Below are 23,600 nucleotides of genomic sequence, written 5' to 3' on the forward strand. Positions count from 1 at the left end.
TTTTTGCAAATAAAATGTAGAGAAATGTACAAAATGAGCATGGGAGGAGCTGGCAAGATGGCTGGGAGTGAGGCATGCTTACTGCTCAGAGAACTTGAGTTCCATTCCTAGTACCACATGGGGTGCCTCACAACTGCCTGTGAAGCCAATTCCAGAGGATCTGACAGTCTCTTCTGGCCTTTCTGAGCATCTGCACACCAAGGCATACATCCACAGGCAGAGACATAAATTTTTATATATATATATATATATATATATATATATATATATATATATAAAGTAAGAAAACAAAAAGAAGGGAAAAAAAGAGTTAATTTTAATCCTGAGCACTCAGGAGGCCAACGCAGGAGAACTGCTGAGTTTCAGACCAACCTGGACTATATAAGTAAGACTCTGAATCAAAAACAAGCTAATCAACTAACCAAACAACCAATGAATAGATAAATAAATAAATAAATAGGTACAAGTATATATATTAGCGCTTAAATAAATGTTCATGATAAAAGCCTAGAATAACAGGAATTGCTATTATCTTTAATTATATATATGTGCATATATATGCATGTGAGAGTATGTGCCTTTGGAGGCCAGAAGAGGGTGGTCCCCTCTTCTGCAGCTGTAGTCAACAGTGTGAGCCACCTGGTTTGGGTGCTGGAAACTGAATTGCAGTCATCTGCAAGAGCAGCGAGCTTTTCTAACCGCTGAGCCATCTCTCCAGCTCTGAGAATAAGTAATGACTCTTAAGTCCTGCAGCTAAGAAGATTCTGACTGCAATTGAACCAGCTTCTATCTGGTTATAGACGCCACTATTGCCTCAGTCTTGGGTGATACTCCCTGCCTTGCTTTCATTTCCCCTCCCCCCAAGGTTAAAGAATAATGCATGTAGGCTAAGTGGCCAAATGTTTTTAATCCTAGCGGGGCCCCCAACTCCAACCCTGGGAATCAAACCCAGGGCCACAGGGCCAGGGATACACAGAGAAGCTCTCTGAGAGCAGATGCTATTGTATACTTCTGAGCCCTGCTGCCCCTCCCTCTAGGGCTGGCACTGAGCTCTGTACATCTTTGATCTTGAGAGTGTTTGGAGATTGATCAGTAGGCTATGCCTCTGACCTTTTTTACTTTCCCGATAACGTTCATGATTGTAGTTGTCATTCCTAAATCTGAATAATGTCTCCAGGCTCATTCTGGCTTGTGAAATTTGAGTTTTTCAGTTATGGGTCCTTGAAACTCTGAAGTCAGCCAACTCTGTCTCCTCCTCTGAGATACAGACACTGCTATGAGTCCCATGTGATTTGACTGCATGTGTTAACAGTTTTAAAGTGGATGTAGTTAATTTGGGGTTACTTATTCAGTTGAGCTGAGTGTTCTGTGCCCCTTAGGTGCCAGAGAGACTTCTGTACTTGGAACAGACATAAATGGAACCCCTGTCTGGGTCTCCCGTGAAGGCAAAGACCTGTTATTCTGACCATTGTTCTCAAGGAGACATTTTTTTGGCTGCTTGCACATAGCTTTGGATCATGTGACTCCCCACAGACAAAACCTGGCCTAATCCAACCCTGGCCTGATCTGCAGAACTCAATTGAAATGCTTGTGGCTTTTGCCGGTGAGATGGCTCAGCAGGTAAAGGCACTCGCTGCCAAGCCTAAGGACTTGAGTTCAGTCTTCAGAGTCCACGTGTTGGAGGTAGAGAACTAACTCCTGTAAGTTGTTCTCTGACCTCTGTACATGTGTGTTTCTTACATATAAACACACAATAATTAAATGTAATGAAAATAATTAGGGCTAGGAAGTAGTACAGTGGTAGTGCTACTTCCTAACACCGCCTCCCCACAAACAAACCGAGAAACTGCCAGGTCTTTAGATGCTTGCATAAGGTCACACTTGCCTTATCTAATTGTGCGTTTCAGGCAAGCCAGGGCTATGGAATGAGATTCTTTTGACAGAAGAAGAAGGAGAAGGGAGAAAGAGGGGAGGAAGAGAAAAGAGAAGGAGGAGGAAGAGGAGGAGAAGAAGGAAATTTGAGCACAGATCTCTCAGAAGTGATTTTTTTTTTGCTTTTGTTTTTGTTCCTACTTTTATACAAAGAGTTTCTCTGTATAATAGCCTTGGCTGTCTCCTGGAACTCACTCTGTAGATCAGGTTGACTTTGAACTCACAGAGATCCTCCTGCTTCTGCCTCCCCAGTGCTGGGATAAAGACATGTACCACCACTGCTCTGCTAGAAGTGATGTTATTAAATATCCCTACTGCAAGTCATGGACTCTCTAAGATCTAGTGCACAAAATCGTTTACCAAAGAATTTTAATCTTTCATTGACTAGGTAAAGTTAGATATCTTCGTTACTTCTCTCGTTGCTGTGATAGATAAACTGACAAAGGGCAATTTAAGGAAGGACGTGTACAGGCAGAGAGGTGACAGGTCCATCATCCATCTTTACCTGCTGAATCATCTCCAAGGCCCCAGTGGTATATTTTGAAAACTCAAGTTGGTGTTTTAAATATTAAAAAGCAACATATATTCCCCAGAACAAAACAGCAGGGAGTTAAGAAGGTCATTTATAGTCAGGGCTGAGATATGACTCAATGGTGGAGAACTTGCCCAGATACAATAGGATCTTGCGAGGTGGAGGCAGGAAGAGGAGTTCAAGGCTATGTCTCAACAACAATGAGAACTAAAAATCCAAACAAAACCCCCACTGTACAGTGATAACCTCTGTTGATATTTTTACATCAGAGAACTTTATATGTTTGTGCTTACAAGTTAAAGACTTATAACCTTTTGAGATGGGGGTCTTTATGCATTTCTGGTTATCTCTGTGTAAACCATACTTGGCTAGTCTAAGCAATCCTCCTGCCTCAGTCTCCCAAGTGTCACTATATCTGGCTTATTTATTTTATTTTTTACAGTGCCAGGTATCTTGTGACATCTAGGTCATATGCTGTGTAGTAGGAATATTTCAGAACGTTGCTTCTGAGAGATCTGAGCTCAAAATTTATGTTCATTTTTATCTATCTATCTATCTATCTATCTATCTATCTATCTATCTATCTATCTATCTATCTTTTATTTTTGAGGAAGTCTCACTCAGTAGCCCTGGCTTACCTGGATCTCATTGTGTAGACTAGGCAAGCATGGCCCTAGGTAAATAACCTCACCTGAGTTTCAGTGTTCTCATTTGTCTGAGGGTATTAACCATGTGCCTCTCTCAAGGGGTGGTATTGAGGAGCCAGTGAAATGACCCAGGGAAGGCACTTAACACAGTGCTTAGCATGCCTTGGTATCTTGTACCTAGGGATTTGCCCATGTTAAACAAATGTGCTAGTCCTTCTTTTCTTAATTAAAATTTTAATTATATACATGGTAGTTATGGGTATGCACTGAATCCTGGAGGCCAGGGCATTGAATCCTGAAGCCGGAGTTATTGGCAGTTGTGAGTTTCTGATTTCTGGGAGTTAAACTCAGGTCCTCTTGCAAAACAGTACATGTCCTTAACCACTAAGGTCCGTTTCTTAATTTTTAAGTTACACCCTGTTTATTTTGTATGTTAATGTGTGTATGATGTTTATGCATTTGTATCACTGTGCATATGTAGAAGGCAGAGGGACAACTTGTGGGGGTCTGTTTCCTCCTTCCAGCATGTGGATCCAAGGGATTATACTCAGATATTGGGCTCGACAGCAAACACCTTTTCCTGCTGAGCCTTCTCATGGGCCCTCAGTCGTGCTTGTGTAGCCTCCAGCATGGTTACAGGCAATCTCCACCATGCTTACTTAGCTCATTCATCCTTCTAGCAAACATTTCCCGCTTCCTTCTGGTCCAGGGCTGGATGCAAATATCAGGGCACAGAATGATGTCTGCCAGTTAGGGAGCTCACATCTTGTTTTGTGCTGTTGATGTTCATCACGAACATGCACATTTTCCGTAGGCTCTTGTATCCTAGGTAACTCTGATATGACTTTTTCATGAACCTGTGAATACATATTTGGAGTATGGTTCCTGGGGAACTATTAGAATAAAGGCTTCATATGCCTTTAGAATCTCACTAAATACTACTTCCATTCCACATCTGTAGTACAGGTGAAGTAAAATGAGATTTTATTTTCTAGGTGTAGTAGTGTGGGGTCTCTGCTGGTCAGTCAGCATGCAGGGGCCCAGAAACTATTTTTTTTTGTGTCCAGCTTTGTGAAGTCAGTAGGTCTTCTTCAAGAGCAACAGATGCTCTTAACCACTGAGGCATCTCTCCAGTCTTAATAAAAATAAAAATTCTATTAGGGCCCAATGTGGTGGTGCACACCTTTAATCCTAGTTCTCGGGAGGCAGAGGCAGGCAGATTGAATTCCAGTCCAGTTTGGTCAGTTCCAGGGCAGCCAGGGCTATGCAGAGAATTCCTGTCTAAAAAGAACCCCCAAAATAAAATAAAATAAAAATTCCATTTTTTAAAAATTTTATTCATATGTGTTATTTGCCTACTCTTCAACCCCTATAAATTATTTTTAAAATGAGGAACTAACTGGGCATGGTAGCATATGCCTGAACCCTCAGCACTTGGACACTATGGACATGTGGTAATGAGACCTTGCCTTAAGACCAGAAAAGAGCCCGGTGAATGGTTGTGCACATCAGCACTTGAGAGGTAGAGACAAGAGGATCAAGAGTTCAAGGTTGCTCTTCCCAGTGGCCACTGCTCAGGGAGGACATCGAGGGGCCCTGATGACTGACGAGAATGCCAATACTCAAGTGGCCCAACCTGCCAAGATCATCTTTTCATTCACGACATTTCTCCTCAAGCACCAGCACACTTGTTGGGGATACCCAAGGAGCTTCTAGCCCAGATTTCTGTAGCAGGGGGTGATGATAAAAAGTCTTCTAGGAAATTTAAGAACCGTTGGCAGGAAACGTGCTGTGGAATCTGGGCCTAGACTGGGGTTGTTTGGTTGTGGTGGATGAAGGTGCAGACGGGCAACAGTCTGTCTGGCATATTCATCTCCATGTTCTTGGGATCGGCAGATGAACTGACCTCCTGGTTAAACATGTTAGGGTCAGTTTCCCCTTTTCTAGAGAGTGAGTCAGTTGGCAAGCTCAAATATGTTAAATGCCACACATCATTTTGCCTCTTTATGGAGAAATTGAAGAGATCATTTAAAATTCTGTGCCTAATAAAATGACAGTTGTAAAAAAAAAAAAAAGAGTTCAAGGTCATCCTCAGCCACCTAATGTGTTTGAGATCTTATTCACAAAAGAAGGAAGGAAAGAGAAGGAAGGAAAGAGATAAAAAAGCAGGAAATGAAGAAAGGCAGGCCCAGGAACAAACAGGACATCAAGGCTCATCGTGGTGATGTCATAAAATGAGGACATTAAGCCAAGCCACCAGACACCACATTTATGTTCTTGTTCCAGTCCCACAAGTTCCAAGCCTTTCGATGGCCATTCCTTTGACAAACGTCCCTCCTTTCTCATACTCCTCCTCTCTTCCTCCCTTTCTTCTTTCCTTCCCTCAGGCTCTGACGTGTGCAAGGCAAGCACTTGACCAAAGAGCGATGCCTTCAGTCATGACATCGAACATATTTCTTTGTTTTTGTTCAATACTAGGCATTTCCATGTAGTCTAAATATTTATTTTCAGACATTTATTTTTTACTTTATGTATATGAGTGTTTTGTTTGTTTGTATGTATGTATGTATGTATGTATACTACATGTGTACCTGACACCCTTAAAAGGTGGAGCAGTCCTAGGAACTGGAGTTAAGGACAGTTGTGAGCCCCCATGTGGGTGTTGGGAACCAAATCTGGGTCTTTAACCAAAACAGCAAGTGCTCTTAACCACTGAACCCATCTCTCCAGCCCCCTACATGTTTTTTTTTTTTTTTTTCAAAACAGGGTTTCTCTGTGTATCCCTGGCTGTCCTGGAACTCATTCTGTAGACCAGGTTGTCCTCAGAGATCCCCCTGGGTCTGCCTCCTGAATGCTGGGATTTAAGGTATGAGCCACCACCGCCTGGCCTGCACGGTTCTTGATCTTCTTCTTCGTGCCTCAGCCACCAGTGCTAGGACTGTGGTCATGCATTAGTACACCTGGTTTGTGTTTTTATCCTGCTTCCTAGTGTAAGTCAAGAGCTGTAGGAGAAGCTGGGTGTGCCCTGGCAGGGGAGATGGGGTCCTCTGTTCACACTATTGACATCTGGGTTAGCGTATAGAGGCTTTAGATTAGTAAAAGGATGAGTTCAAGCTATAATTTCAACAGGGGGAGTAACAACCTACTCTGAACAGACAGGGGACAGGTTGAGCCTAGCTAACAGATTTCCCAAGGTTCCAGGCCAGGACATTTAGTCACAGGCACTTACTGAGCCCTGGGATGCATTCTGAACATTTCTGCATTGAGCCAAAACAAATGTGACTCCTCTCAGCAAGGCACACGAGACCTGTGTTCTCCAAGTAAACTGGGCAGGGGTATGGCCTTGCTCCATTGCAGAATCTAGTGGAATGCCTCCAGTAGAATCTCTTCCTATATCCTGGGGCCAGGGCTCACTTCTGCTTTTCCTCTGGTTTCCTTCATTAGCCTCAGCTTCCCGTGTGAGCTTTACTAGGCTGCTGGGCCAGAGACTTGGCTGGGGAGAATGTGGACTCTGGCTGGACCTATCCTTGTAGATTCCATGATCCTGGCCACCAGCCATGGCCGTGTCCTCAGTTCTGGAGGCCATAGTCTGGAGGCAGTCCCACCCTATCTGCTCAAATGAATCAGGCAGAAGTCAGAGTGGCGAGACAGTCTTGGAGCTAGGCTATTTATGGTCAAACTCTGGGGCCCCCAGGTTTCCACCCTCATTCAGGGAGAGGCCACTTGGTCTGTGAAATCCAAGCTCTGTTTCTGGCACCAGCTGGAACACTCCTCATTTATAGTACGTTCCTATGGCAATGGAGAAAGGTGACCTGGTTCTGGGACAGCCGGGCGAGCACTGACTCTTACCAGTTTCTTTGGCTCCAGAGTTGACAAATGTTCATTTGCTGAGCATGTAGCATATGAGAAGCCTGTTGGATTCTGAGGACATAGATGAGTCACATGAAGTTCTTGCCTTTACAGTGTTCTCTCCGGGGTGAGCGGGGCGGGGGGGGGATGACACTGACCTCAGGGGACTGGAGGTGGGTTCCCAGCATCCACATAAGGCTGCTTGCTACCACCTGTAGCTTCAGCTGTATGGGATCCAACACCTCTGGCTGCCACAGGCACCTGTTACACAGGTGCAAGGGAGCCGTGTTTTTCTGCTTGCTCCTCTCTCCTTGCTTTGTGTTTTGTGACTTGAGTTATGGCAGCCCTCCTGTGGCTGTGAGGGTGAAGCCAAGAGTAAGACCCAGACTCCAGTGTCACACCTATATAATGAAGTAAAGCTTAATTACCTTCCTTAACGTTCTTTTCCTTTCAGTCATTAGAGATAGAGCCTAATTCTGTAGCCCAGGGTAGCCTAGAACTCTTGGTAATTCAACTGCCTTAGAATCTCCCAAGGTCTAGGATTATAGTGTGAGCCACAATGCTGCCTCAAATTTCTATCTGTCTGTCTGTCTCCTTCTAATAGGCCAGATGGATCTCAGATTCCCTATGTAGTCAAGGATGACTCTGATTCCTCATACCTGGCTATGTGCAAACTCTTCTTTCTGTCTCTCTTCTTCCTTCCCTCCCCTCCCTCTCTCCTTCTCTCCATCCCCCATCCCTCTTTCTCTCTCCCTCCCTCCCTTTTCTTTCTTTGATATAGGGTTTCTCTGTAACGGTCCTGGAACTCACTCTGTACACCAGGCTGACCTCAAACTCACAGAGATTCGCTTACCTCTGCCTGAATGTTGGGATTAAAGGCGTACACCACCACTGCCTGGCTTTGTTTCTATTTCTTTTGAGAGCAGACTTAAGTGTCCTGGGTTTGAATTTTCTTTTTTTTTTTAAATTCTTTTTTTATTGTTTTATTTTTTTATTGATTTTTATTGAGCTCTACATTTTTCTCTGCTCCCCTCCCTGCCTCTCCCTTTCCCCTTTCAACCCTCTCCCAAGGTCCCCATACTCCCAATTTACTCAGGAGATCTTGTCTTTTTCTACTTTCTACTTCTCATGTAGATTAGATCTATATAAGTCTCTCGTAGTGCCCTCATTGTTGTCTAAGTTCTCTGGGATTGTGGTTTGTAGGCTGTTTTTCTTTGCTTTATGTTTAAAAACCACCTATGAGTGAATACATGTGATAATTGTCTTTCTGTGTCTGGGTTACCTCACTCAAAATAATGTTTTCTAGTTCTCTCTTTTTCCTGCAAAATTCAAGATGTTATTTTTTTTCCTGCTGTGTAGTACTCCACTGCGTAAATATCACATTTTCCTTATCCATTCTTCAATCGAGGGGCATTTAGGTTGTTTCCAGGTTCTGGCTATGACAAACAAAGCTGCTGTGAACATAGTTGAGCACATGTCCTTGTGGCACAATTGAGCATCCTTTGGATATACACCCAAAAGTGGTATTCCTGGGTCTTGAAGAAAGTTGTTTCCTAATTTTCTGAGAAATCGCCACACTGACATCCAAAGGGGTTGTACCAGCTTGCATTCCCACCAGCAATGGAGAAATGTTCCCTTTCCCCCACAACCTCTCCAGCATAAATTGTCATCAGTGTTTTTGATCTTGGCCATTCTTACAGGTGAAAGATAGAATCTCAGAGTTGTTTTGATTTGCATTTCTCTGATGACTAAGGATGTTGAACATTTCCTTAAGTGTCGTTCAGCCATTTTAGATTCCTCTGTTGAGAGTTCTCTGTTTAGGTCTGTATTCCATTTTTTTGATTATATGTTCTTTTGGTGTTCAATTTCTTGAGTTCTTTGTATATTTTGGAGATCAGACCTCTGTCTGATGTGGGGTTAGTGAAGATCTTTTCCCATTCTGTAGGCTGTCGTTTTGTCTTGTTGTCTGTGTCCTTTGCTTTACAGAAGCTTTTCAGTTTCAGGAGGTCCCATTTATTAATTGTTTCTCTCAGTGTCTGTGCTGCTGGGGTTCCATTTAGGAAGTGATTCCCTCTGCCAATGCATTCAAGTGTACTTCCCACTTTCTCTTCTATAAGATTCAATGTGGCTGGCTTTATGTTGAGGTCTTTGATCCATTTGGACTTGAGTTTTGTGCATGGTAATAGATATGGGTCTACTCATTCTTCTACATGTTGATATCCAGTTATGCCAGTACCATTTGTTAAATATCCTTTCTTTTTTCCATTTGATATTTTTCCTTCTTTGTCAAAAATCAGGTGTTCAAAGATGTGTGAATTGATATTCGGGTCTTCTATTCGGTTCCATTGGTCCTCCGGTCTGTTCTTAGGCCAGTACCAGGCTGCTTTCAGTACTGTGGCTCTGTAGTAGAGTTTGAAGTCAGGAATTGTGATGCCTCCAGAAGTTCTTTTATTGTACAGGATTGTTTTGGCTATCCTGGGTTTTTTGCTTTTCCATATGAAGTTAAGTATCATTCTTTTGAGGTCTTTGAAGAATTTTGCTGAGATTTTGATGGGCATTGCATTGAATCTGTTAAGTTTGCTGTATAACTGAATAGAATCTCAGCCTTCTGATCCTCTTGCATTCAGCTCCCAGTATAGACTCTGTGTGTCCCAGTTGGGGCAACTTTTTGGCTTTTGGCTCAGATGTCCTTTCCTGTCCTAGCACAGCTAGTACTGTGACCATTTGAATTTACTTATAGTTGTTTTATGTTAGTTTTTTTTGTTTACATTTACTGTTTACTAGTGGGCAGGGACAGGGGTAGGCACAGCATTTGCGTGGAGGTCAGATGGAGGTCAGAGGACAACTTTTTTTTTTTTGTTTTCAAGATAGAGTTTTTCTATAGCCTGGTTGTCTTAGAACTTGCTTTGTAGACAGGCTGGCCTCGAACTCACAGAGTTCCGCTTGCGTCTGCCTCCCAAGTCCTAGGATTAAAGACATGCGCCACCACCTCCTAAAAGGGAGGACAACTTTTAGGAGTCAGTTCTCACTGTTCACAGAATGGGTTCTAGGAGTCAAACTCAGGTCACTGGGCTTGGTGGCAAGTTCCTTTACCTGCTGAGCCTCTTGCTGGCCCTGTTACTTTTTGTTGTTGTTGTTGTAGACAGTCTCATGAAGCCCTGATTGCCTCTGAATTCTTTCTGTGGCAGAGGATGGCCTTGAACCTCTGACCTTCCTTTTCTGTCTGTTGAGTGCTGGGATTACAGGTATGCACCACCACACCTAGTTTTTAAAATGAATTTTAATTGCGGTTCAATACTTTTTAAAATACTTTATTTAACTTTATTTTATGTGCATTGGTGTGAAGGTGTCAGATCTCCAGGAACTGGAGTTACAGACAGTTGTGAGCTCTGCAGAGAAGGCTCAGTGGTAAGAGCTCTTGTAGAGGGGCCGGGTTTGGCTCCCAGCTCTGACATCAGGTGGATCCCCAGTGGCCCATAGCACCACGTAATCTGAGGCCCTATTTTGGTGTCTGCTGGCTTGTGCTAGTCTTTTTACATGTGCTCATTGCAGTGTGTAGCCAGCGGTGGCTCTGCTGTATAGAGTGACACATTTCTATCATCACCAAAGGCCCTTTCAGTGATATTGGGCAGATCTGCCAGGGTCCCTGGCCGCATATGCTGGTTAAGATGCTAGCTGTCCCTGAAATAAACCTAGGAACCATGGTGCCTTAGAGATAATAAAAGTAAGCCAGGTAGTGGTGGTGGTATACTTCTTTAATCCTGCAGAGGCAGGAGGATCTCTGAGTTCAAGGCCAGCCTGGTCTACAGAGTGGGTTCTACATAGAGAAACCTTGTCTGGAAAAACAAAGACCAAAACTGGAAGAAAAAAAAAAGGATAAAATTAGCTGGACATGATCACACATGCCTACAATCCTAGTGTTCGGGAGACCAGTATGAGACTCTATTTCAAAAAGACTAACAGCAGGGCTGGAGAGATGGCCCAGTGGTTAAGAGCATTTGCTGTTCTTGCAGAGGACCTGACATGGTGCTCACGGTGTCCTCTTCAGACCTCTGAGGACACCAGGCATACATGTGGTGTACAGACACACATTTGAGCAAAACTTTCTTACACATAAAATAAAATAAATAAATCTAAAAGGAAAATTGAAGAAGGCCAAACAGTGTAATAGAAGTTTTTCTCTTTTTTCTTTCCTTTTCTTTTCCCTTCCTTCTTCTCTTCTCCCTTTCCTCGTTTTCTTCTCTCTGCCCTCTTTTTCATTCTTTCTGTTTTTATTTTATCTTATTATATATATTATTTACATTTTTTTTTCATGACAGCGTTTCTCTCTGTAGTTTTGGTTGTCCTGGAACTTGCTCTGGCCTTGAACTCATAGAGGATCTGCCTTTCTCTGCCTCTGGAGTGCTGGGAGCAAAGGTGTGCACTACCTCTGCCCATCTTCTATTTTATTTTTTAACAGAGTATATTACTCTATAGCCTAGGCTGGCCTGGAATACACTATAGCAGTGGTTCTCAACCTGTGGGTCTCGTCCACCACCGGGTCAGATGTCCTGCATATCAGATATTTGCATTCCAACTCATAGCAGTAACAAAATTAAGGTTGTGAAGTAGCAATAAAATAATTTTATGGTTAGGGGGTCACTGCATCATGAGGAACCATATTAAAGGGTTGCAGCATTAGGAGGTTAAGAACTACTTCTCTATAGGGTCCAGTTCTTGGCATCCTCCTGCCCAGCTGCCTGAGTTCTGGGATTAGAGGTGTGAACATCACACAGCTCTCTGTCTCCACTTCTTCTCTCTCTTCCATTGCTCCCTTCTTTTTTGTGGTACCAAGGACTGAACTCAGGGATTTGAATATGCAGACAAGAATTCTGCTGTAATCACCCCCTCCGTAAACTCTCCCATTCTCTCCCTCCCTCTCTTTGGTCCTACAGATGGAACCTTGTGCCTGTGTATGCTAGCCAAGAAATCTACCACAGGGCTATCTTCCCAGTCTGATTCTATTTTTTTTTTTCAACACAGGGTTTCTTTAGAGGTGCGAGCAACCACCGCCTGGTGATTTTGCTTTTTTTTTTGTGTGAGATGGGCTTGTGTGGCCCAGGCTAGTCTCAAACTCCTGATTTTCCTTTTTTGACCTCTTAAATGCTTGGTTTACAGTCAAGTGTACACATCTGTCTTATTTATTTAGGTTTTTTTTGAGACAGTGTTTCTCTGTGTTCTGGAACTTGTTCTGTAGACCAGGCTTGCCCTTGAACTGGGATTACTGAGGTGGGGCCTAGCTAAATCACCCAGACTGGCCTCAACTCGTGACTCTTCTGCCTCAGCCTCTGAATAGCTAGGATTAAAGGCAGCTGATGTCACCATGCCTGAAAGATGTTTTGTTTTGAAAACATTATTCTTAAAAATTTGAAATATTTATGTGTATGTGTGTGTGTGTGTGTGTGTGTGTATGTTTACCTGTGCTTGATAGCCCAAATGTTTTGTTTAGGTAAAGGTTGCATGTCTGATGTTAGCAATTCTGAGGTAATTGCATCTGTTTATGTATATTCTAACTGGACTGCACTATCTATATTTTGAGATTATTTTTATTTTACTATTTTATGTTTTAGAGTATTTTGTCTGCATATATATCTGTGTACCATGTACATGAATGGCCCACTGAGGTCAGAAGAAAGCACTGGAGCCCCTGGAAATGGAATTAGAGATAGCTGTGAACTGTCACGTGGGTGCAGGGAATAGAACCTGGTCCTCTAGAAGAGCAGCCAGTGCTCTTAACCACTGAGTCATCTCTACAGTGCCCTGCTATCTCTATTTTAATTGGACTTCCTTAGAGTATGGCTTCCATCCTCATGTTGAAGATGATATCCTGTTAGTCTGGCTTCTGGCCAGGGAAAGGAGAACATAGGGGAAAGGAAAAGACACTTCTTTTTCCCATCAGTTCAAAGCCTACTATTCTTTTCTCATGCTAGTGACCAGAATTAGTGGCATGGATATTTATGAATGCAAAGGATCCTGGGAAATGAAGTCTTTCAGAGGCTATTAATATATTGGAGGATAATGAGCAATGCCATAGAACTATCTTATTCAACTCCTGGCAGATATGAGGTATGAAGAGGTGGCAACAAGCCCCAGGACAGAGCTAGCAGCCACACAACCTGACTTCCATCTCGGTGCTCTGAGCCTGCCTTGCTACAGTGGTGTTCTCTCCTCCTCTCTCCCATCTCCACCCCTCTTTTCTCCACATCTCTATTTTCCTTTTCCTCTCCTGTCCTCTCTCTTTCTCATCTCAGTATATAGTCCATGCTGGCCTTGAGATTCTTCTGTTTCCACCTACTGAGCGCTGGGATCCTAGGCACATGCCATCATTGCGTGGCTGGCCTCTGTTGTCTTTTTTTGTGAATGACTACCTGAAGGCCCTGAATTCTCTGACTCCTTGCTCGGAACTTACTTACTTGGCCACACTTGCGGCAAAGGAGGCTGAAAACGTGGTCTTTGTTTTAGACAGTCATGTGTCCATAAACCAGGCTAAATGAGTAGATGGCTACTAGGAGGTATCGAATATTTTCTACCCTTCTGCCAATGATAGAGGATTTACTTTAGAAAATTATAATATTAGACTTAAATTAAACTTCTAAAAATAATTCATTTTATTTTATGTGAATTGGTGTTTTGCCTGCATGTTTGTCTGTGTGAGGTTGTCAGATCTTGGAGTTACAGACAGTTGTGAGCTGGCGTGTGGATGCTGGGACTTGAACCTGGGTCCTCTGGAAGAGCAGTTAGTGCTCTTAACCACTGAGCCCTCTCTCCAGCCCCATAAACTAAGCTTTTAATTAACTGGCGACAATCGTGATATATGCTACATGGAGTTCATGCTACTGTGGTAACAGGTGATCTCTCTCCTTACCAGTTAAATACATGAAGGAGGTCTCACCGTATTTCAAGAATTCCGCTGGCGGGACCTCGGTTGGCTGGGACTCACCCCCTGCCTCGCCTCTTCAGCGACAGCCTTCTTCCCCTGGACCCCAGCCCCGGAACCTCAGTGAGGCTAAACACATATCCTTGAAAATGGCATATGTCTCAAGGAGGTGCACCCCCACTGACCCGGAACCCAGGTGAGGCACTCAGATAACACAAATGTAAGGTATCTGTGTTGTATATAAGTGACTAACATGGTATCAGCATCCATGCTGGCGTGGAAGCTGGTGCTTTGTAGCTAGGTCAAATGGATGCATGAATTAACTCTAGGGTGATGGCATGCATTGCTTTACCCTCTCTCTTTCTCTCTCTCTCTCTCTCTCTCTCTCTCTCTCTCTCTCTCTCTTTTCTAAGACAAGGTTTCTCTGTGTAGCCCTGACCACCTTGGAACTTGCTCTATCTATAGACCAGGCTGGCCTCAAACTCACAGAGATCTGCCTGTCTCTGCCTCCTGAGTGCTGGAATCAAAGGTGTCCCCGCATATCTGGTGTTTTGAATTTCATCCTTCTGCTGGGAGAAGTAGACTATGTGTGTGTATGGCACTACACCTGTTCTGCGCTCTATGCTCTATGATATGGTTTGCATATGGGCAAGGGGCTGGAGATTGGCATTAACACAGACGGAGACACAGGGCATCCTTGAATTCCCCAAGAATGCCCCCTTGAATTAAGAACACCCACTTTATTGTGTTCCAGGGCAGCTTATTTAGTCTCCTTGACCAATGGCCACACCTTAACTCTCAGCTGCAAGCCCACCAGAAACCATTCCCCTGTCTCGTGCTCAGAGTAGCTGCAAGCACAGGAAAGCAAGCTGTTTGCTCAGAGCAGCTGCAAGCATAACAAGTTGTTTACTCCAGAAGGCAAGGGGGTTACAGGAAATTCAGGGTCTGGGGTCCATAGCCCCCAACATGTGTGTAGGGAGGGGTGGATTTGGTGGAATCTGTCTTTGTATGATCATCTAGGAAAGATTTACCTTTGATTTTCAGAGACTTCTGTCAAAGCCTCAGTGCTTAGAACTGGGTCTAACTGGCAGGCATAACTGCAAGGGAAGCCATGAGCTCAAGTACTTTGCTTTCTAGTTCTGCAACAGAGGAAGGCAAGGGGTGAAGGTGGCTGGGCTAGGTGCTGGGAGCAGCCTCCCGTTTCTCCCTACTCCATGGAGTACAGAAATCCAAAGGGGAGCCAATCTTTAGTGGAACATAAACTTTTCCAGCATCACCGTTGCTGTCCCCTGAAACTCTCCCTCCATAGTTGATGGCATGGCTTTTTGCTTTTTTTTTATTCTCTCTTCTCTCTCTCTCTTTCAGACAGGGTCTCGTATAATTTAGGTAGTTAAGTCTTGAAAAAATTTTCATTATATTTATTCTACTTCCCCTCTCGTGTATGTGCACACCACAGTGCATGTGTGGAGGTCAGAGGACAACTTTTAGGAGTTGGTTCTCTTCCACCATGTGGGTTAGGAACTAGGTCGTTGGGCTTGGCTGCGAGCATCTTTACACATGAAGCCGTCTTGACTGCCCTGGTGATAATTTTGAACTTTTGATCCTTCTGCTTCAGTTTCCCAAGTGCTGACATTGCAAATGGGAAGCACCATACCTGACTGATTTCCCTTCCCTTTCCCTTTCCTTTTCTCTCCTTTTCTTTCCTTTCCTTTTGAGATGGAGTCTCTTTAGTCTGTTCTTGCCTGCCTCAGCCTGATTTGATTACAGACGTGTACTACTTGGCCCAGTTCTTTGTTATATAAGTAAACTTGGCCTCCTAAGATTCTTAATATATTTTCCCTATTAGTAGATTCTAGGCAACAGGAAGGCCTGGAAAGTAACTCAGCAGGAACTTTTCATAGATGCCAGGAGAAAAGGGTATTGGCCATAACTGTGGCTCTTGGCACGTGTTTGGGTGGGAATCTAGAATACTGTGTATATGTGTGTGTTGTTGCTTTTTTGTCCCTAGAACCTGTGAGGTTCTAACACGCATGGCTGGGAATGTATCTACAAACTCAGTCCTTACCTCTCATGGACATCCTGTGTGGTTTCTTCCAGTTTGGCAGTGGGTGGGTTTCTTGGAACAGATGCTGACCAGTGACATGTCCTATTTTTGAATCCCATGTGTCTTCAGGTATCTGGAAATCTGGGCAGCAGATGGCCAGGATACCCTATTCTTGAGGGCCAAGGATGAGGCCAGTGCAAGGTCATGGGCAGGTGCCATCCAAGCCCAGATCAGCACTTTCATACCTTGGGTCAAGGATGAGCTGCTGGCACTGCTGACAGCCACAGGTACAGCTGGGAACCAGGACATCAAGCAAATTGGCTGGCTGACAGAACAGGTGCTTGCTGTCACCCCTTGTCACCCCATGCCCTTCTGGCCCTTTGACCTCTTTTCCTTCCATCCCTCCTCATTACCGTTTTGCTTGCAGCTGCCCAGTGGGGGTACAGCCCCAACCCTGGCCCTGCTGACGGAGAAGGAGTTGCTCCTCTACTGCTCTCTCCCCCAGACTCGAGAGGCCCTGAGCAGGCCAGCCCGTACTGCCCCGCTCATTGCCACCAGGTACCAAGGAGCAGGGTCACTGGGTTGCACTCAGTGTTATACTCAAGACTTGGGAGGGTGGTGTTCCAGATGGGCCCCAGCAGCCCCAAACCCCAGCCCTGTTCTGCCTCCAGCTATTTCCCAGGTGATCTGCTCCTTTTAGCCACAGTTTTTCCTCATTTTTAAAGCTGAGGCTCAGAACAGAAAAATGTCAAGTGCTAACTGTCCCCCAGTTAGTGATACCTGCATCTTATACTGCATGGTTCAGGGGACACAGAGTTAACAGGAACAGTCACTGCCCTCAGAGAGAACCCAGAGTTGGGAGACAGATGCAGAATAGCCATACACTGAAGGTTGTAGGAGACACTTAGCTGTCTGCTGGCTTGGCCAGGGAAGACTTAAGGATGTTGGTGAATGAGAAGTGTGGCTTTTGAGGAAGGGTGGTGGAGCATCTTAGGTGTGGCCTGAGATACAGAGGCATGAAGGGCTAGAGCATGTTCATGACCTGTGAATGTGGCAGAACCAGATGCAGAATCTGCATGGGAAGTATAGAGGAAAGAGATAGAACTGGAGAAGGAATATTGTGTTATCAAGGTTTTGTGTGTGTGTGTGTGTGTGTGTGTGTGTGTGTGTGCATGTGTGCATTCATGCATACAGAGTTCATATTTAGATACCTTTCTCTATTTTTCTCTACCTTATTTTTGAGACTTTGTCTCCCACCAAACCTAAAGGTTGGTATTTCTGCCTAGATTGGCTGGCCATTAAGTTCACACAATCCACTTGTCTCTGCCCCCTCCAGTCCCGCAGAGTCAGATATGTACCACCACATTCGACTTTACCATATACACATATGTTTGTATGTAGATATGTATTTGTGTATATGTACATATTTATATTAATTTTTGTGAGACAGACTCTTAGTATGTAGCCCTGGCTGGCCGGGTACTTGCAAACGGACCAAGATGGCCTTGAACTTGTCTGCCCCTGCCTCTAAGTGCTGTCACACTCACTCATTATTTTTTCGGGACAGGGTCTCTCGTTGAACTCAGAGCTTGCTGTTTGGGTTAGACTGCCAGACCAGTGGCCCCCATCTCAGCGTCCCCTAGCACTGGGGCTGCGGGTATCTGCTGCCATGTCTGGCTTTTCCAGAGATGCTAGGGAAGCAGACTCAGGTCCTCATGCTTGAACAGTAAACACTGTACCCCCTGAGCCATGTCCCCAGTCCCAGCAGTACCGCTGGAGGGGTTAAGCTGGGGAGTCAGGAGACCGGACTGTGTTTTAGAGGAAGCCCTGTGTCTGCCATGGAGAACTTTCACTTGGGGAGGGAAGGACAGAAGCTGGGAGGCTGCCATCTCTTCGGGAGACGTGGGTGGAGGAAGCATCTGGAGAAGAGCAGAGACATTTGCGGAGGAAAGGGGCATGGGTGGGAACTCACAGGCGCAGTGCTTGGCAGATGGGAGAGGGCAGGAGACGTCTTGGATGAATAGGAGGTTTGGAGTGTGTGTGTGTGTGTGTGTGTGTGTGTGTGTGTGTGTGTGTGTTGGTGGGGGCAGTGGGACTGGAGGGAGTGTGCCTATGGAGGAGGTTCAACGAGATGCTGAGTCAGGTCCAGAGTATATGTGGGAAACACAGAGACCATGGCTCAGAAGCTTGGGGACTGTCGGGTCTGAGGCTCAGGGCTAGAGAGTGGGGCTTCAGTAGAAGCTCTAAAGGGAAGCAGAGTGGATTGAGTGAGGAACGGAGGAGTCTAAGGGCCAGAACTTAGAGGACTGCTGGCCGGACAGGGGCAGTGGGCTGCTCAAGGCCACAGCAGCAAATGAGAATCAAACTGCAGGAGCTGGGGCCCTTGTTGCCTTGTCTTCTCTCTCTGGCTTGGGGGGGGGGTCTGTTCCAGCGGACAGGTGTGGCAGGTTTTGGATTGCCTGCCTAATCGATTGACTTGTTAATTGAGACAAGTATTTATTAAACAACTACCATGTGCTAATAGTTTAAATTATTGGGAATATAGTGTTGTATAAAATAAAGAAAAACTACTGCTTTAGCTATGTTCTAGGGAAAAAGGTAGGCAAAAGCCTACTGAAACTAATAAGTAAAATATACAGTTTTAGTTGGGTGTGGGAGCACATACCTGTAATTCCAGTACTTAGGCAGAAACTGGAGGGTCAAGGCAAGTTCAAGATCAGCTGGGTCTACCTAGTAAATTCCAGACAAGGCTGTATAATGAGATGCTGTTCAAATGACAAAAGCATTCACAATGTAAAATTTCTGTAATCCTGATGAAAAGTAAGGCTACCGAGTGATAGAGGAACTATTTTAGACAGCTCATTTCAGAGGAGAGAATATTCAAACAAAGGTCCATAGGACGTCAAAGGGCGAGTGGTGTGGGGATCAGGAGGAGTATCCGGGCAGAGGGAACAACGTGTGTGAGGACCTCCGCTAGGCTGAAGTGAAGCTAAGGATGAGGCGGAAGAGACACACCCCTGCAGCTCCTGTCCTCTGAAGGATGCAGGCCACTGCCTTGACCCCACCCCACCCCACCTCAAAGCCTCACCACTTGGCCCTCTGCTCTGCACGCAGGCTGGTGCACTCAGGCCCGTCCAAGGGCTCGGTGCCTTATGATGCAGAACTCTCCTTTGCCCTGCGGACGGGCACACGTCATGGGGTGGACACTCACTTGTTCAGTGTGGAGTCACCGCAAGAGCTGGCAGCCTGGACCCGACAGCTGGTGGATGGCTGTCACCGGGCTGCTGAAGGTGTGCAAGAAGTGTCTACAGGTGTGCCAGGTGGAGCCTCTTGTGCCTAGAGGCATTCAAGTTTCTTTCTTTATGACTTTTTTGGAGGGGGATAACTAATGGAGGGTGGGCCTTTTAAGAGGCAGGTGCTCTAGCGTTGGGTGATGTTTTACTCTTTTGGCTTTTGGGGGGCCCACCACCACCCAGCTCCCAAATAAATCTCACACAGAGGTTTAGTCTTAGTTAGAAATTCCAGACCTTAACAGCCTGGCTTCTTCCTTGCCATGGTTTCATGTATATTTATCCTGACTACCTTTCGCCTTTCTCTGTGGCTTGCTGGCTGGCTGGTTCCTGATGTCCTCCTCTTCTTCTTCTCCTGCTTCTCTTCTTTCTTGGTTCTCCTGTTTATCCTCTCTGCCTGCCAGCCCCACCTATCCTTGCTTCTGCCTTGCTATTAGCTGTTCAGCTCTTTATTAGATTATCAGGCATTTTAGACAGGTAAAGAATCAGTTTCACAGAGTTAAACAAATGCAGCATAGACAAAAGCAATACACCTTAAAATAACATTCCCCAACACTCTGGGAGGAAGGGAGACATTTTTCCTTAGTCTTTTTTTCTGTTCTCTTTGTGATTCTGCTGGGAAGGATACATGGTGGCATGCACCTTTCATTTTAGCGCTTGGGAGGTAGGGCAGGTGGATCTCTGTGGGTCTGAGGCCAGTCTGGTCTACATAGCAAGCTTCAGGCAAGCCAGGACTACACAATGAGATCCTGTCTTGTGGGCAAGGCTGTAGGTAAGGTAGCTTTGAATTTCAAATGATGAATAGTGTTTTTATATGCCAATCTAAATTATCCACTTAAATTTCATAAATTTAAATTTAACTGGACACTCCTGTACCTCTAATGGGATAAACTATGTACATCACAGAAATTAACTCTATTTTATTCTGAGAATTAAACCCAAGACCTTATACTTGACAGCTAAATCCTCTCCCACAGAACCTTCCAGCCCAAGCTTCTTCAACACATGTGCTAGAAGTGGGGATAGATGCAACTGTAGGTTCTCTGAAGGCCCACCCTTCTTTATTTTTGGATAGGGGTGACTGGGCAGGTGGACAGAGAGAGTCTCCTATATCTGGGGGAGGTCAAGCCAGATTCTGGAGCTGCTTTTGAAGTTGAGTGGAGCTTGTGGTCTCTGAAGTAGCCTCAGAGAAGCCTGTGTTCCCTGCTCTCCCACAGCCTGCACATGGAATGGCCGCCCCTGTAACCTCTCTGTGCACATTGACAAGGGCTTCACACTGTGGGCAGCTGAGCCCGGAGCAGCCCGAGCCGTGCTGCTCCGACAGCCCTTCGAGAAGCTTCAGATGTCATCGGATGATGGCACGAGTCTCCTTTTCCTGGACTTTGGGGGTGCTGAAGGAGAGATCGTAAGTGGAGGGTCACCTCTGCATCTTGGGGGTGGGGATGCTCTCCTGGAGGCCAGGCTGGAGAGAGACCCTGATCCTTTTCTCTGTCCACTCTGCAGCAGCTGGACCTGCATTCGTGTCCCAAAACTATGGTCTTTATCATCCACTCCTTCCTCTCGGCCAAAGTCACCCGCTTGGGACTTTTGGCCTAGAAGTTGTCAGGTGCCAGCCCTGAAGAGGATCATTTACCCCATGGCCTGACTTGTCCTTCTGCTGACTGCCTGCTCATCTTTGGGCTGAGGGAAGGGAGAGGAGGGGAACGAGGGCCTCAGAGACCAGCCTGAGGAAGGTTGGCTTGGTCTTGGGGAACAGGACTCAGACCTGATATAACAGGTCTGGTTTGTGATGGGGCAGCCTTCCTACTGCTCACCTCCACCAGTGCCTTTTGAAGAGAGATATTTTGTGTACACAGAAGCCATTCCGAGTCCGGGACCTGCCCCTGTGGGGATTCTGTTCCCAGCCAACAGCAGAGCTGCCAGGCCTCCTGGAGGCCTCCAAGCCACCCCTGAGGTCTCTGCAGCTGGAGTCTTCTGGGTCAGTGGCAAGAGGAAGAAGAGGAGCCTTCCGGTTCACTTTCTCCCGAGCCCCGTGGGGTGTCCGGGTTTTCTCCTCTCTCTCTCCTCCTTCCTCTTGAATAATAAACAGCCTCTGAGCACATAGGCTGCCTGGCTCCATGTCTGTGATTTGTGTCTTGACATTTGGACTCGAAGGTGGCTCTGCAGTCCCAAGAGGAACTGGACAAAGATGTGAGACCCTTCTCCTGGAGAACTGGGGTCTCAAAGTGAATACAGGTTTTATCTGTGCTCTGTGATAAGTGATCCTACAATTTAGCACTATTCACTATGTTAAAGCAACAAGTACTCACCACATCTTCCATTCTGTGGGTCAGAAATCTAAGAGTGGCTGAGTTGGATTTATTCCTGTCTGAGGTCTCTTAGGACATTTAGCCAATGAGGAAGTTATCCCGTGAAGTTGCTTAATTAGCATGGTTAGAAATTAGGCACCAAGAAATGGGGACATGTAGGTAGGTGAAGACTTTCCAGTCTTGCTTACTCATCCACCTCACTCATGCATCCACCAACCCACAGTTCATCTAGAAGTATCCAGGATACATCTGTTCTGTGCTAGGCCTTGGTGACATGTAGCCAACAGGTCTCTATCCTCAGCCTGAAGAAATCTGCCAAAATCTTCCACAATCAAATGCGAGATTCCAATTGGTTGGCCACAGGGAGTGAGCAGAAAGGATGGCGGGCGCTCACCCGGTCTCATTTCTGTAGGAAGAGACACCGAAGCAGGTACACCTTAGAGAGAAACCTGCTTTAGCCACTTCTCCTGAGATGCTGTGGCACAACAACAAACTAACCCACTCAGTCTCTGTGGCTATAACAAAGGGCATTTGTTTTCATGATCCTGGCTGTGCGTCGACTACAGTTTTACTAGGAAAACCTGGGCTGAGCAGGGCACTTTTGCTCCCGGCTGTTGATTGGGCTTCCTGGGCATGTTCACCCTGTGGTAGGTCAGTGGAGTACAAAGAACAGTCAATCTCACAGACCTTCCAGATCCTCTGTCTGACAGCAGTGGGAAGGAACGCACACCCTGCTCACACATCATCTCAGGTGGAACACCCAGGTCCTAGAGCAGGTAGAATATGAGGGCCCCAATCTCCTGGAACTATAGGGTTTTGTTATTTTTCCAAACTTCACTGCCCCAAATCCCACACTGGTCCAGGAATCCACAGTAGCTCTTTGGAATACTGCCACAGCCCCAGTGCTTTTCTGATCCTTCAGACCCTCCTCATCTCTTTTCCCTCACGCCGCAGGTCAGGTCGCGGTTGTCACTCTGTAGGCAAGGACACGGGAGTCAGCAGTGACTAGTTGGCTGTGGTTATCCAACTGTCAGCAGCATAGCCCTGGTGGGAACCCAGCCAGTCTGAGGTTGGGTTAGTGCTAAGAATAGAGCTTTGGGATCAGACTGAACTAGGGGTGGATCCCAAATACTGCACAGCTCTGTCTTGCTGTGGGAGCCTTTGTGTGTGACTACTTTTGTATTCTCATTTTTAAGTTTGTAAAATGAGTTAATTTCATAGATTTTTAAAAAAGATCTATTTATTTATTTATACAGTAGCCTGCCTATATGCCAGAAGAGGGCACCAGATCTCATTATAGGTGGTTGTGAGCCACCACATGGTTGCTGGGAATTGAACTCAGGACCTCTGGAAGAGCAGTCAGTGCTCTTAACCACTGAGCCATCTCTCCAGCCCCAGCCCCATAGATTTTTTTTTTATGGACTCAAAAATAAATTTTCTGAGACAGGTCTCACTCTTCAGCTCAGGTTGGCCTGGAACACACTATCTTGTCTGAGTTAGCTTTGAACTCCTATATTCCTGTTTTCTGCTTCCTGAGTGCTGGCTGGTTTACATGTGGAAGCCACCATGACTGACTATATATGTATATGTATTTGTTGGTTATTTTTTAAAATAAATTTTTGAGATAGGGTCACACATAGTCCCGGCTAACTTTGAACTCCTAATGTAACTGAGGTTGGCTCTAAACTCCTGGTTCTCCTGCCTCCTCCTTCCAAAGTGCTGTGATTATAGGTACGCACACCACACCTGGCTCTTTACAGACTTACTGTTTTAAAAAAATTTGTTTATTCTGGTGGTGGTGGTGCACACCTTTAATCCCAGCACTTGGAGGCAGAGGCAGGCGAATCTCTGAGTTTGAGGCCAGCCTGATCTACCAAGTGAGTTACAAGACAGCCAAGACTACACAGAGAAACCCTGTCTAGTAAACCTCCCCCCCTCAAAAAAAAAGCTTATTCATCAAGACAAAGTCTCACGATGTAACTTTAGCTGACTTGGAACTAGATATGTATAGGCTTGATGTAACTCACATTCATAGAGATCCACCTGCCTGTCTCCGGAGTGCTGGGGTTAAAGGTATGTGC

At 45.4% G+C, this 23,600-nt stretch overlaps 1 protein-coding gene across 3 annotated transcripts in view; it reads left to right on the plus strand.

Moving 5' to 3' along the window:
* Snta1 (syntrophin alpha 1) overlaps nt 1-21,311 on the plus strand; it is a 31,424-nt gene extending 10,113 nt beyond the window's left edge. The window contains exons 3-8 of one of the 3 annotated variants that reach the window (XM_048431511.3): nt 13,868-14,072; nt 16,050-16,257; nt 16,348-16,478; nt 19,035-19,240; nt 20,428-20,615; nt 20,714-21,311. In XM_048431511.3, the coding sequence (XP_048287468.2) occupies nt 13,868-14,072; nt 16,050-16,257; nt 16,348-16,478; nt 19,035-19,240; nt 20,428-20,615; nt 20,714-20,806 (1,031 nt within the window). In that variant the 3' untranslated portion in view covers nt 20,807-21,311. The remainder of the gene's footprint in view (nt 1-13,867; nt 14,073-16,049; nt 16,258-16,347; nt 16,479-19,034; nt 19,241-20,427; nt 20,616-20,713) is intronic. The other 2 variants (XM_048431513.3, XM_048431512.3) reach the window with 2 other exon arrangements.
* Nucleotides 21,312-23,600: the final 2,289 nt, after the last annotated feature.

The sequence above is a fragment of the Myodes glareolus genome, chromosome 10 (genome assembly GCF_982192425.1).
Source record: "Myodes glareolus chromosome 10, mMyoGla1.1, whole genome shotgun sequence".
NCBI lineage: Eukaryota > Metazoa > Chordata > Mammalia > Rodentia > Cricetidae > Myodes > Myodes glareolus.